The sequence below is a fragment of the Microtus ochrogaster genome (assembly GCF_000317375.1).
Source record: "Microtus ochrogaster isolate Prairie Vole_2 chromosome 6 unlocalized genomic scaffold, MicOch1.0 chr6_random_2, whole genome shotgun sequence".
Taxonomy (NCBI): domain Eukaryota; kingdom Metazoa; phylum Chordata; class Mammalia; order Rodentia; family Cricetidae; genus Microtus; species Microtus ochrogaster.
The window spans coordinates 513,468-528,721 of NW_004949095.1; the positions used below are offsets into that span (position 1 = coordinate 513,468).

Sequence of the window (15,254 nt, forward strand, 5' to 3'; positions counted from 1 at the left end):
AAAAAAAAAAAAAAAAAAAAAAATGAACCAATGCCTGCTAAGTGAACTCTACCACTGAGTTGCACTCCCAAAAGTGCCTGTTTAGACTATTTTTAATTTTAATTACATTTATTGATGGAATAATTGATTGTGTGTATGTATGTGTGCCATGACAGGGATCAGAAGCTAATTTGTAGGAGTAGGTTCTTTCCTCTACCCTGTATGTCTCAGGGATTGAACTCAGGTCATCAAGCTTGGTGGCTGTCTTAGTTAGGGTTTCCGTTGCTGTGAAGAGACACCATGACCACGGCAACTCTTAGAAAGAAAAAACATTAAATTGTGGTGGCTCACTTACTTAGTTCAGAGGTTTAGTCCATTATCATCAAGGTGGGACATGGCAGCTGGGAGTGTGGCAGCCTGCAGGCACACACGGTGCTGGAGAGGGAGCTGAGAGTTCTTACATCTTGACTCATAGGCAAGAGGAAGTGGTCCTGAGACCCTGGACGTGGTTTGGGTGTATTTGAGACCTCAAAGCCTGCCTTCACAGTGACACACTTCCTCTAGCAAGGCCGCATCTGCTCCAACAAGGCCACACCTCCAGGCATTTTGGAGGCCGTTTTCTTTCAAACTACCACAGTGGCAAACACCTTTATCCTCTGAGCCATCTTGCTGGTTCATGATTCTTTTTAAAGTCCATTTCCCACATCAAAATCGCTACAATTCTGTTACCATTTCCTCCTCCAAGATCTGGTTTTAGCTGGTGTGGTGACACTTGCCTGTAATTCTAGCACCCAGGAGGCTGGGACAGGATTGTGAGTTCCAAGTGTGCCTGGGCTATAGAGTACTTCATCAAATCCTAAGAAAAACAAAACAAACAAATAAAAAGCAAAAATATCAAAACCAAACCAAACCACAAACCACAAGCTAGTTTTAGGTGCTGGGAAGGAGGACACAGAGCGTGACTTAAGGAATTGCCAGAAGGTTAGTAAGTCCCAGCTCCATACTTTGAATCCCACCACTGGTCAATCATTCCTTTCTGGTGAGATATTATTTCTAAGACATAACACCATTAAAATGCAGTATTTGTTGGGCGGTGGTGGTGCATGCCTTTAATCCCGGCACTCGGGAGGCAGAGGCAGGTGGATTTTTGTGAGTTCTAGGCCAGCCTGGTCTACAGAGCAAATTCCAGGATAACCAGGGCTACACAGAGAAACCCTGTCTCAAAAAGAAAGAAAGAAAGAAAGAAAGAAAGAAAGAAAGAAAGAAAGAAAGAAAGAAAGGCCATATCTTTTTGAGGGACAAGCTCATCAAGTTTGGATGGGTAATGTGATGATTAGAAGCAGGCTGAAAGTCAGGTACCCTCCCCAGCTCTACCTGGATCCTGCACTCGCTGCCTGTGTGACCTTCAGCAGTTTCTTCAGCTTTCTGTGCCTTGTCAGCCTCCTCCGTCAAAGGAGGCGATAACAATGCTCTCCTCTGGGATTTCTGTCAGTTCTCAATGAAATAGGTGATGTGCTTAAATAAATAGTACCGTGCTATGTGTCATCAATTATCATTTTAATTTGCATAAATTAGCATTCTATATAGACATGCTTTTGACAGAAAGGGCTGATGTCAGCTCACAGAGAAATTGGACTTTATCTTGAGTTCAGATGTACCACTAATGGATTGTTCGTGTGATAGGCTTGTTTAATGGTGGCACTCACTGGGTGCCTGGGGAAAGCATTTGAGGTGAGCGAGGGAGAGAGAGAGAGGTAGGGGGAAGGTGATGGTGGTTCTGAGCACTTCGCTCAGTAAATGATGAAATTACTGGTGTGGATGGCGAGTAAGCAGTGATACGTATATACATATATATACACACACACAAATGGACTCCTAATGAACTACTTGCTTAGTTTTCTGTGTTCTCATAGTTTTGTGATTTATAATAGAAATGTTATATAGAAAATGTTACTTCCTTTTACTTAAAGAACCACAGAAAAATGCAAAGCCTCCTTTCTCTTTATTAAACACCCCCTTTCTTTCTTTTAGATTATATGAAGCAGACGACATTTGAAGCACAAGCCTTTCTAGAAGCCGTGCAGTTCTTCCGGCAGGAGAAGGGTCACTATGGCTCGTGGGAGATGATCATTGGGGATGAAGTCCAGGTAATGTGGGCCTCAGATCCTCTGTCTGTGTTGGAGGAGATCAGGGTCATTCAACACATGATACGCAGAAAGCTGCATGGATAGAATGTGGTTTCCAAAACACTTCCCTCAGTTATCTGAAAGCATCTTGTCACTAAGCCATCGGGTACCTAATATGCAGACCAGCAGAGCTGGCATTCAGCCCACAACACTTGTGCTGGGTCAGTAAATGTGCAAAGTCAGACATTTGTGCACAGTGATGGACGTGTTTCTGGTTGTTTGAAGTTGAGTTGAAGGCTTCTTGTCTCTCTGTCCACATAATCTCTATCCACATAATGTTTGATGTTGGGTTGTAGATGCTGCAGTAGAGAGAGATACTCACCAAGATGCTAAGTCTTCATTTTCCGAAGGAGCAGTGGGGTTCAGCCTTCTTGGAAATGACTGACACCCAGCTAGCTCTCTCCAGTTACACAAGGTTAATAGGGGCTGGGCTACCAAAGTCATCTTGCCCTTGCTGCCCATGAGAGCAGAGAGCCCCCACAAATATCAGTCCCTTTTGTTCGTGGGGAGCCATAATCAAAAGTAAGAACTCCAGGTCTGCCAGGAGTGTCTTAGGACCAAGGCCGGTGCAGCTGCAAGCTCTTACGTACACCAAGTGCAGATTCTCCCCAGACGCAACAGTTCTTCAAGGTTTAAACAGCTCCAAGACAATTTCTCAGCCTCTGCTGATTAATCCAAACATAGCAGAGGCTTTGCTGAAACATCTCTCTCAAAGCCAGACACAAGGTCTTTCCTGTCCATTTCACTTCAGGGCAGACATAAGGCTTTCCTTTGCTCTTCAGCCCACCCACACGTGTATTTGTATATTCCCACCCCGAGGACACTTTAGAGTTTCTAACAGTCCTTAGTCTCTGATCCTTTGCAGAAGTGCATCCATGGACAACTTTGAGAAGCTGAGATTTACAATACTTTATGCCCCAAAGAAAACCCAGAGTGTAAGAAGTAGAAGCATTTGCTACTGACTAGCCTAGCAAATAGACAACACATTTAGCTAGCAGAGATCTAGCAGAGAGCTCTGCATTAAAATGCTCTGTGTGGTACTTCATAATGTTCAGATCCTCGGTCTGTTCATCTTGAGGAGTGGGAAGGGAAGCTTGGACGAGGGAACTGGGAGGCACGGAACAGCCAAGGGACCCGCACAGTGTTGTGCACACAGTAACTTAACTGAGTGCCCACTCCATGCCAGGCATTATGCTGGGGGCTTGTGGCTCAGAGCTCACACGAGAGAATGGTCCTGCCTGTGCAGATGATGGTCTCAGGGTTAAATGTGAGTGGACAGATGGCAAAGGAAGGCTGTCCTCTGCCCCACCCAGGAGCCTAACACTAACCATGGAGCTAGACTAGTTATCATCTCCTGAGCTTGGGCTACGCCACTCGCTTCCTATCTTCCTTCACTCACAGTCTTAATCACATGTCAGTTCACATTCCTTTATCCTGAAAACAAATACTTAATAGATCTTTTCCGGGGTTTAGTATTTCAGGGTTATGTGTGTATGTGTGTTTTCTGTCTACTTTTTCCTTTAGGCTAACGTGTGTGTGTGTGTGTGTGTGTGTGTTCTGTCTGCTTTGTCTTTTAGGCTAACGTGTGTGTGTGTGTTTTCTGCCTACTTTTTCCTTTAGGCTAACATGTGTGTGTGTTCTGTCTGCTTTGTCTTTTAGGCTAACATGTGTGTGTGTGTATGTGTGTGTGTGTGTTTTCTGTCTACTTCTTCCTTTAGGCTAACGTGCTATATAAATGCAAGAGAGCTGAATGACCCTTTATATGTCGTTCTTGTCATAGTAATAACTCACGCGAGCATGGCAGGCCTACATGGTGATGGTTATTTTAGGCAAAGGTCCAGGCAGAGCAGTGTCTCAGAAGAGCATGCCTGGCAGGCTGTTAGGTATTTGTGTTTGTATGCTGATAAAAACATCAACATATTTTCTACTTGTCAGTATGAGCTGTGAGCACTGTCAAATGAAATCCCAAGAGAAAGCAACCTGCAAAATTGTCAGGTAGCTGCAGGGACCAGGTGTATTTATTATTTACCTTTAAATTAGCCAGGTAGGGGAGCCGGGTTCGTGATTCCCACAGAGCTGCCTGGTTGTACGACCAGAAAATGTCCCACACTGAGGTGTTGCCGTTCCTCCGAGTCTGGTCATTATTCAGATGGCCATGAGTGTGACCCTCTAGGTGGACACACTCACCTACAGTCCTTCAGTAACACAGGGCCAAGAGTCCAGTCAGACACAGGCCCTGCCCTCAGAAGAGGCTTCCTCCTTTCTTAGACTCGCCCCTCCTCACAGCTTTCAATCTGACAGAAAGCAGGGTGGCATGGCCGTTCCGTGAGCGTGCTCCGGTTGTTTGGGGGCACAGTGGTGTGACCGTCCGTGAGTGCGCTCCGGTTGTTTGGGGGCACGGTGGTGTTGCTGTTTGGGGGCACAGTGGTGTGACCGTCCGTGAGCGTGCTCCGGTTGTTTGGGGGCACGGTGGTGTGACCGTCCGTGAGTGCGCTCCGGTTGTTTGGGGGCACGGTGGTGTGGCTGTCCGTGAGTGGTTTGGGCTTTGTTGTTATTGTTTGGGGCAAGAGTCTCAGCATGTACCTCAGGCTGACCTCAAACTCTTGCCTTACCCAACTCAGCTTCCTTAGTCACATATCGGAGGCACCCACCACCATGCCCTGCCTGGTTGTTCATTTCGATTAATCTGATGGCATATTTGGTTTCCTGTATGTGTGATGAAATTTTAATCTCCACGTCCCAGCAGTTAAAATTTCCAACCATCTTCTCTCCTTTTCAAAATATAAGATTATGAAAATTAAAACTCAGTGCATTTTGTTTGATGGGGAGGTCAGAGAACTTTTATTATTTTGTTTATTATACTAGTTACTTTCCCTCAAAAAGCCCACAGACTCAGGACATTGCTTATGGAGAGTGGCCAGGTCAGGTCACCCTGAATGGACAGGAGAGGGACAAAGTAGTGTCAGGATGGAGCTGGTGTGAGGGATGAGGAGGGTACTGTGCGGTGAGTATGGTCGGGCCTCCGCACCACAGGCCCTACCAGCTTCAGGGCTATTCCCAACCCCTACCCACTCACCACCCTCGTTAGCTTCTCTCCCCCCCCCCTTTTTTTATTTTCCCAGGCATATTTTCTTTTTAAGTCCCTAAGTTGTAAAGTAGGAACAAATTTCTTGGAACATTGTGTGGGAAAGACCAGAAAACTGCAAGCCCACCCAAATGGAATGTCGGTTTTCTTTGGCCTTTGTGTATAACATTTGTGTCTTCTCAAATCTGTTCACACTCATGCTCAAAATCAATCCAGTTTCTGAAGAAGGACAAACTAGGGTAATTGTGATTCTTGCATCTAAGACTTTGCAACCGTGATGTCATTTCTCATTAAGTTTTGCTTTCGTCTCCATCCCTCTTAGCTCTCTCTCCTCATGCCAGACTTGGTAACTCTTGGGCATAGGTTCCAAACTAGAACTTACTCGCTCGGGATGGGACCTGCGTACCAGGAGTTACTCATTGAATTGAATTGCTGAACATGCTGATTTCCATGATATTTTCATATGTCAAGTTTCTTATAATTTCCTCAAAAAAAAAAAAGGCACGATGTGGGGAGGATTCATCTCTTAGCCACAGAGAGTGGTTAAGAGAGGCAAACACAAGTCCCTCAGTGAATTTTCAAGGCCTGTGAAAGTCCTGTCTCTGTATCTTCATCACTTAGGTAGATCCACACTGCAGCAGACGGGAGCCCTTCAGGCTGTATGAAGCCAGCAGCTTCTTTCCCAGGAGTCCAAGGACCCAGGGGAGCAGCCTGCTTGTCCCTCAGTCCAGCAAGTTCTACCCTGCCTTAATGCAGCCCTGGAGAAAGACCATGTCCAGTGAGCCTTGTGAGGGTGTCCATTGCCTTATGGCTGGCCAGTGAGCACAGAGAGAACTTCCTTACTTCCCAATGTATTGAATTTTTATGAGAAGCGGGAGGTCAGTTGTTTGGGATGAATATCATTTCCACTTCAGAGACCAGACGTCTCGAGCGATCATGTGCTCTGCTGCCCTTCTCAGCAATGCCCTCCCTCCTAGCAGACATTGTCTGCAGGCTGCTCTTGCAGCCAAGCTGTGATCCTGAGAAGACTCCTGGTTAAGTGAGTCTGAGCAGCAGAGACACCCCAAGTCAGCCCTGGGAGCAGAGGAGGAAGGGTGGGGGCCTCATGAGTGGACGTGTGGAGTACCACTCAGATCCAAGGAGCAGGGGCCTTGATCAGCACAGAACTTTAGGATAGATTTGGAAACATTCCTGCCAAGCACTCTGAAAACTCTTGATGTCCCCTTAATTATGCTTAGCCCACAAATGTCAAATTGTTTCATAGTATTTGGTGCTAATTTATCTTCTATTGCTCGCCTAGCGGGGTCCAGACTTCTTGATGGTACTTTTCATAAACAGTCATGATATTCCAGCTAGTACACGGACAAGTAAAAGCGTGTAGCAACTTCCCCGCTCCCTTCTTCAGTGGATGACTGTAACAGAAAGCTGCCACTAAAACACAGTGTTTTCTTCATTCCATCAAAAGGGAAGGCTTAAGGGTTGGTGCTTCACAGTTAGTGTGTGGCAGAGCGCATTCCCGCTAGCCAACCTTGGCTTTGAGGAAACGACAAGGAAATGGCAGAATTATCCATCTGATAGCCTACATCCAAGAGAAGGAGCCAGCTGCTTGCTCTTGTAAGGGATTCCATCTTCTCAGCATTGCTGCAAAGTTGACATACCAGTAGCCAATCTTCTCGACATTGCTGCAAAGTTGACATACCAGTAGCCAGTTTGAGGGGTCAGGTTTTAACAGGTCTCTGGGTTCCATGACTTTAAATATAGAAAGCAAAGTAGGAGAAGAGAGCAAAGAAAGAATTTTATTTCTTTTATGCCTTAGACATTAGCCCAGATGGCTCTATGTCCCTGGAAGGAAATCCCTTCTCCTGGGAACCAAGAGACAGTCCTTCCAAAATATAAAGCAAAAATCTTTCTCCCATAGCCATGCAGCCTGGGAGACATTTGTTAAGGACGTATGCCTCTCCCCTTTAAAACACAGTGAAACAATGAAATGTTCTGTTGCTTAACAATGTGAACTTAATTAAAGACAAGTGAACCAATTCTGATGCTTTGTCTTGGTTGTTTTGTTTTGAGACAGGATCTCACCGTGTAGCTCACACTGACCTGGGGATGTTCAGTCCTCCTCTCTCAACCTCTTAAGTACTGGGACTATAGGCACGTGCAACCACATCTAGCAATACACCCTTTCACAAACCATACTTCAAAGTAGGCAGTGCCCAGGTATACACACACACACTCACACACACACGCACGCACGCACACGCACACACACACATACACACACGCACACACACGCACACACGCGCACACACACATATGCACACATACACACACATACACGCACACACGCACATACACGCACACACGCACACACACTCACACACACACGCACGCACGCACGCACACACACACATACACACATACACACACACACACGCACACACACGCACATACGCGCACACACACACGCACACATACACGCACACACGCACACACACACATATGCACACATACACACACATACACGCACACACGCACACACACATACACGCACACGCGCACACACATACACACACACGCACGCACACACACGCACGCACACACACACGCACACACACTGGTATCTACAATGCCTTCAGCTCTCTGCACCTGTCTGTCTGTGTGTTGACATCTCTGGTTCTCTGGTTCCCACTGTCCATTTCCGTTTTCACCAGCTTCATCTTCTCCCTCATCTCTTTGGTACATTCCCTTTCTTCTTTCCAGGGTCCCTTTAGGCTCTGTCTCTTCGGAGGAGGTTTAGCCAACCACCTTGAAGAGCTTCTCTAGTTTCGTCCATTACCTCGGCTCTATCTCCCCTGGCACCCCCTCTAGCTCTTTCCTTGGGCATGCTAGCAGTGAACGGCCAACACAAGGGCTGGACTGAGTAGTGCAGTGGGAGCCTGGAGTGGTCAGCAGTTCTTGCCTCTTCTTTACTCTGTCCCTCCCTTCCTTGTGTAAGGGTGGAAAGCGTGTGTGGGAAGCGTAGGGGTAAGGAGAACGAGACAGGAGGCTTGAGAAAGAGTGGTAATCCTGGAAGACCATCAGTCTTAGGCCATCACAATCAAACTTGAGTCTCCTGTTTAAGGATGACTTATCTGTCATTGAAAGTTCCCTCTCAACTCTTAAAAACTGTGATAGGGATGCTGAAGAGTAGCTCTTTACAGCTGATGGATTCTGAAATTGTAGGGGTGGGGAAGGACGCGGTTTTCTTTAAGAATCCGGACACTGGGAGTTTGACCATGCTTCGGTGAGTATATGGGTAATACAAAATAGACTTGGTATTTTTTTTCCTTTGGTATTGGTATTTTTTCTTTGTTTTCCTTTTTTTGGGGGGTGTGTGGAGAAGGTCACAAAAACTGGGAAGTGAATGGGATCAGTGTGCATTATGTGAAACTCCCAAATAATCACTAAAAATATTATGTTGGGAAAAAAAAAGAAGCTCTCTTCTCATTCTAAATGCATGAGGTCCTTTTAGCACTAACATGGAGTTTGAATTTGAGGAAAATGTTCTTCCCTTTGAGATAACAGGAATAGAGACACTTCTGTTCCCTGTGAATGTTGAAGAATATTCGCCTCTGAACTTGTGAACCAAGATTTCATGCGCTTATCATGTGCACAGCCTTAAGTCCCATGCCCAGCGTCAACACTCATATTCTTTCAGGCCTCTGAGCCTGTGTAGCCCAGGGGTGCTGTCATGAGACCTCTAGCTGGCCTTCATCCACTGATGTCCTGCGGCCTCCTTTACCCTGCAGGTCCTGAGTAACCTGGTGATGGAGGAGCTCCTGCCGACCCTTCAGACCGATCTGCTGCCTAAACTGAAAGGGAAGAAGAACGACAGAAAGCGGGCCTGGTTTGGGGTAAGTGGCCATGTTGCTTTGCAACTGTGCTGTCAAGGAGAACATTCCCATCTCTTTACTTTTTCGGTCATGTGGTGTTGCTTTAAAATAACTCCTTCCTAGGTAGAAAAATGTCTACCTTGAGCCTGCTCAGTCTCACTGACATAAGAACTAATCTAAACAGAGTTGAACTTGAAGCTTGAATGTGTGCTCCGTTTTGTTTACGTGTAAGTCTGGGCTGGGCCTGCTTCCCTCCCTTCTGTAGCTCCTTTAGTCACGGGTCATGTGCTGCTCTGTGTTACAGCTCCTGGAGGAGGCCTACGGTCTGGTTCAGCACCAAGTGTCGGAAGGATTAAGCGCCTTGAAGGAGGAGTGCAGAGCCCTGACAAAGGGTCTGGAAGGGACCATCCGCTCAGACATGGACCAGATTGTCAACTCAAAGAACTTCCTAACTGGGAAGATCAGAGGTTGGTGGAATAACCCCCTGCTGGTCCAAATAAATGAGCCATCCCCTTGGAGAAGCACACAGAGAGGGAATGTGTTGACCTTCTGTTCCCAGGGCTCTACCATCTATGGATTCCATCAATCACAGGCTGGAAATGCCCAGGGGAAAATGTCTGCAGTGGTCAAGTGCAGACTTCCCTGTTGTTCCCAACACAACTGTGACATCTGCATTGTATTCAGTATCGTAAACCAAAGATGACTTAAGGCTTAAGAGGTGTATGGTTGGATGTGCAAGGTTCTAGTGAAAGACTGTGTCATTTGATAGCAGGAATTTTAGTGTCCCAGGAGTTGGGCCTCCTCTGAGGTGTGGGGTGGGGATCCCAGAAGCAGTTGCCCTCAGATAGTACACCTGGCTTCAGAGAAGGATTAAGCGGAGGAAATTGAGAGGAGACAATAGCCGCTATAGTGGGACTTGCTGTCATATTATTAAGGACCCTCATCTTACCCTGGATGCTTTGTAGACCCAAGGTGGAGGGAATTTTGCTTCCTGCCTGGTGATGGGTGCCTGTGTATCATGGTAAAGAATGTAATTTTCTTTGAGAGAAAAGCCTCCAATTTTTGCTTAGGGTTGGTCAATCTGTATCTGTGATCCCAAGTCAGTGTACGTACTAGCCAGTCGAGTGTTGTTGAAGGTAGTAGCACTTGGCTTCTGTTTGACTTAGTCTCCTAATCTGCAATTGGAAGGGCTGACGAGAGTGTGCCTGGCAAACTGTGGTCTTCAAGCTGGGCATGGTCCCGCTTGTTTTCGTAAATGACGTCATATTGAACACAGTCATGCTCTTCCATGAGTTCACAGCCTAAGCTGCTTCATGCGGCCACATCAGAGAACCTTAAGTCGGAGCTGGGACTGCAGAGCCACAGATCTCTATTGTCCGGCCCTTGGCAGGAAACGGCTGGCCCCTCCCCACACAGAGGCCTTCAGTAGCCTTGGCAGGATCTGTAGGGTAGGCAAGATCTGCAGTTCCATAGTCTTTCTGAGTCCTGAGCCCTATGTGCAGAGCATGCCTAAAGTTTCTGTGAAGGGAGGGAGTGTAAGCCTCTCGGTGATTGTTCCTTAGTAGTGGCTCCGGATAGTCGGTGAGCAGATGATTGCTCACACGCTGAACGTTTGCTAAGTGCCTTCTGAGCTAGCCGTGGAGCTTGATCCTGTGCTCCCACGGTGGTCTGTCTACCAGGGGTGTTGTCTGCCCTGCAGATTAGCTTCTTCATACCACAGCCCAGCATGCTTCAGAGCTCTTAGATGCTTCCTCCTGTGAGGAGGTAAGAAGAGACTTCACTGTACAAGTGTGTGGTGTTTGGGGGCCTGTTTCTGCATTGCCTCCAAAGCCAGGTACAGATTAGCATCAGGGTGATTTCTGTTTGATATTGTCCAGCCTCACAGCTGATATAGCGGGGAGTGTATGTTGCAATTCCATGTATACCTAAAACTGCCAAAATTCGGTTCTCTCAGACCCGTCCGGGCCTAACTACCCAGACTGAAATTAGACCAGAGCCCTTTACCCAATCCTCTGGAGCTTCCAGAGTAGCTGTTGTTCCCTAAAATAACTCTTACAAGGAAGTAATGGGCAACCCTTTTCTAAAATAAAGTTCAGGGAGGTACAGTGGCTCATTAGGAATTCAGACAGCTACATGGGGATCCCTGGGAATTCAGGCAGCTACAGCGGGCTCACTGGTAATCTTTCACATTCAGGAGGCCATGGTCAGGAGGATGGTGAGTTCCAGGCTGGAAAAGAAAGTGTGGCATTGCAAAGAAAGAAAGAGGGAAGAGGGGAAGGAGGAAGAAAGGCAGAGAGGAAGGAAAACAGAGCAGAGGGATTTTAACCCAGCCTCTGCTTCTCTACCTTTAAAACAAAGAAGGAAGCCAGCTGCATTGGTGAAGGGTGTTAGATTTTGGGAAAGCTTGGGGAACATTAAGTAGTTGTCTTAGTTAGTGTTCTATTGCTGCGAAGAGACACCATGACCACAACAACTCTTATAAAAGAGAGCATTCAATTGGGGTTCACTTACAGTTTCAGAGGTTTTGTCCATTATTGTCATGTTGGGGAGCATGGCGGCCCACTTGGTACGGAAGATGTAGCTGAGAGTCTGCATCTGGATCCATAGGCTGCTGACAGACAGACGCTGGGCCGGGCTTGGACTTTTGAAACCTCACAGTGGGTTTCAAAAGTCCACTCCCAGTGGCACATTTCCTCCGATGCAGTGGCTGCATCTAGCCTAACAAGGCCACACCTACCACAACAAGACCACATCTACCCTAACAAGGCCACACCTACCCCAAGACCACACCAACCCCAACAAGACCACACCTCCTAATCCTTTTTAATTAGGGCTACTCCCTAATGACTAAGCATTAAAATGTGTGAGCCTATGGGGACCATTCTTGTTCAGACCACCACAGGAGTTGTCTCTCCATTTCTACCCATAAGGCAGTTGGGAGTGAAGCCATTGATCTTCCGTTCTGCTCCACAATTATCGTCAGTAAGAACTTTTTCTGCTCCTGTGAGCGGAAGGACCCAGAGGCTTCCCATCAACAAACTTTTACACACGGAAGACACCATTTTGTAGATGCCAAGACAGGAAGAAAATGTGATAAAAAGCTCCCAGAGAAGCCAGAACAAAAGGGACCATTTCAAAAAACTGGGGGCCTCTTAAGGAGGATCCTGCTTTAGTATTAGGTGACTAGAACATACGAGAAAGCCCACAGCTCTGTGCTCCTTAAGGGTCACAACCATTCTGAGCGCTCTGAAATGGTAAGCCTGTTTCCTTCTCACCGAAACCCTGGAATAATTGCTCCTAAGGTCTCTATTTAACAGATAAAAAATCTGAAACTGTGGTTAAGGAATGTTCCTGATGACCTGAGGCTCCTGTATAGCAGACTCTGACTCTGGCTCCGCCCCTCCAGCCCCTCCAGCCCCTCCAGCCCCTCCAGCCCCTCCAGCCCCTCCAACCCCAGCCTTCTAGGCTTCTCAATAGGGAGACTCTTGAATTAGAAGAGGGTACAGTGTATGTATGTGGAACTCAATCTTTACTCAGCCTGGTAGGAAACACCTGCAGGCCACAGGTCACAAAGTTAGGCTGTCCCTAGTGGGGGGTCATTAGCTGTCCTTAGTGGGAGGTCATTAGCTGTCCCTAGTGGGAGGTCATTAGCTGTCCTTAGTGGGAGGTCATTAGCTGTCCCTAGTGGGAGGTCATTAGCTGTCCTTAGTGGGAGGTCATTAGCTGTCCTTAGTGGGAGGTCATTAGCTGTCCCTAGGGGGAGGTCATTAGCTGTCCCAGATATGTGGCATATGAACTGGACCCTGAAGGCATGATGAAGAGGATGCTTACCAGCAGAAGTGGAGGAAGGAAGGCCCAGGTGAGAAGACACTGGACGAAGGGTGGAGTCAGGGCTGAGCACAATGCAGGTGGTAGCAGGCAGAGGATGCTGAGGAGAGGCCCACGACCTGTCTCCACCCACCTGACAAATGCCAGCCCCGGCACTGGGAGATCATCTCCGTGTGTTGTCAGTGCTCAGGATTATCCTGAAACCCCAATTAGATGCTTTCCCAACAGCGCCTCTCACAAAGCTAATTACGGCAGTTTCTTTTTCTTGGCAAGAACTTCTGCAATTGGGTTTCAAACAAGTCTTTTTTTTTCTTTTTTTAAATTTTACAAAACTCAAATTGTTTCATTTTTGAATCTACCATCAAAGGGGCCTTTTATTTATGCTCTGATCATTCACACCTAAATACGATATGTCTTGATTATATCCACTCTCGGTTCGCCTCTCACTCACCCTCACATTCCTCCTTGGTAAACCACCAAGTCCGATTAGTGCTACCTGCTTGAATGCTGACTGTTTTTAAGCATCATTTCTTTGTATGTGTGTGTCTGTGTATGTGTGCACGCGTGCTCACATGGGTGTGCATATTTCACATGTGTGGAGGTCAAAGAACATCTGCCAGGAGCCAGTTTTCTCTTTCCATCACGTGGGAATCACCTCATGTCATCATGTGCCTTCGCCCACTGAGCCATCTTGCTGGGCCCTGCACAGGTCTTGAGCAAGTAACCCACAGCGCAGTGAGTTCCTGAATGCCATGCCCAGAATAACTGAAATGGTTCTGAGTTACAGTCCTGCATTTGCACATTAGTCTTGACCTTGGCAAAGTCATCCAATGTGGCCAGCCTTCTTTATCTCCCCGCCATGGAAGGCCAAAGGGCATCCCGGGCAGCTGGTTCTTCCCGTTTTGGTTGTGTGATAGATAGAGCTATCGATCCACTGAACCCCACCAAGTTGGTTTTTCCAATCTGTGCATTGTGCTCCTCCTTCACAACCACATCACTGCCTCTGAACCTAGGTGGCCAGGAATATGCCCTCTGCACCCAAGCCATGCAGATTCCCTGCTCCTCTCAGCTTCATGGAGCCGGACCAAAGACGGTGTCTGTCTCTAGAGGGTGGAATGACTGTGAGGGTGTTTTCATCCATGCTATGATTTCGTGTGTGTGTGTGTGTGTGTGTGAGTGTATATGTGGCCACTAAGCCTGTCATCCTTATCAGAAAGATATTTTGGTTTTGCCTTAATTAAGCTATTGATATGACAAAGTGTTCATCTATGGTGATGACCGTGGGGAGTGAACTTGTCTGGTCATCGAATATTTGTGGAGATCAAATAGAGAACTACATTCTTCCCAGGGCAGGATGAAGCTTGAGGCAGGAGATGTCCTGGAGACACCCTAGGTCTCAAAGCATCCAGTGGGTTTGCAGCCTGTTGAATGCTGGCAAAGGCTCCATTATACCAGCCTGCTCTGCCCATCGGAATCACTCAGGGGCCATTTAGCTGTGGTGTGGCCTGTGAATCTAATTTTGTCCAAATTCATGCTACCCTTTGACTTCTTCCTCCCTCAGCAATGGTGGCTCAGCCAGCAGAGAAAAGCTGTGGGGAGAGCGTGCAGCCGTTCCTGGCGTCCATTCTGGAGGAGGTGATGGGGCCGGTGAGCTCAGGCTTCAGTGAAGTGCGGGCACTCTTCGAGAGAGAAGTAGGTGAACTCAGCCAGAGCTTCCATGCCACCCAGGACAGTGTCCAGCTGAAGGAGGTAGGAGAGCAAGCGGGGGAGCCGTGTTCCCAGCAGCACTGGGCTGCTTTTCATGGTGCCTTTCTCTCACCGCTCCCCCACTTGACCTTCCCCTCTCCCCATCTCCTCCGATTCTGTCTCCCCCCTCTCCCTTTGAGTCTCCTCTAACCTCTTTCTCTCTCCTCTTTCCTTTTCCTTTCCATCCACTTATCTGGTATTCCTGCCATCTACCCACATAACTCATCCATCCATTCATAGCTAAATTCACCTAATTTTCTTTATTAATGGTTTCTATAATATTTGCACAAGTGAAACAGCCAACTCAAATATATAATTCCATGTCTGTAAAGAGGCAAAATTAGCAGCCAGAACTGATAACAACTGCTCCTAGTCCCTCTGCCTCCATTCCCAAGCCCTCCAGTTGACTGAAATAGTCCTGTGTGCGTACTGGCATGTTTTATCTGTTCATATATAAGCCCATCTCTTTATTTTAAGTAACACTTGCTGCTTTGTTTCCACAGCTGTAGATTCCTGATATAAAGCCATGCCTGTCAAGCAGCAGTGGCACCTCAATCT

At 47.2% G+C, this 15,254-nt stretch overlaps 1 protein-coding gene across 1 annotated transcript in view; it reads left to right on the top strand.

The window, feature by feature from the left end:
• Fam129a (family with sequence similarity 129 member A) overlaps positions 1-15,254 on the top strand; it is a 161,260-nt gene that overhangs the window by 119,371 nt on the left and 26,635 nt on the right. Inside the window, exons 6-9 of the mRNA XM_005363854.3 lie at positions 2,011-2,126; positions 9,039-9,143; positions 9,427-9,589; positions 14,512-14,699. Coding sequence (XP_005363911.1) covers positions 2,011-2,126; positions 9,039-9,143; positions 9,427-9,589; positions 14,512-14,699 — 572 coding nt within the window. The remainder of the gene's footprint in view (positions 1-2,010; positions 2,127-9,038; positions 9,144-9,426; positions 9,590-14,511; positions 14,700-15,254) is intronic.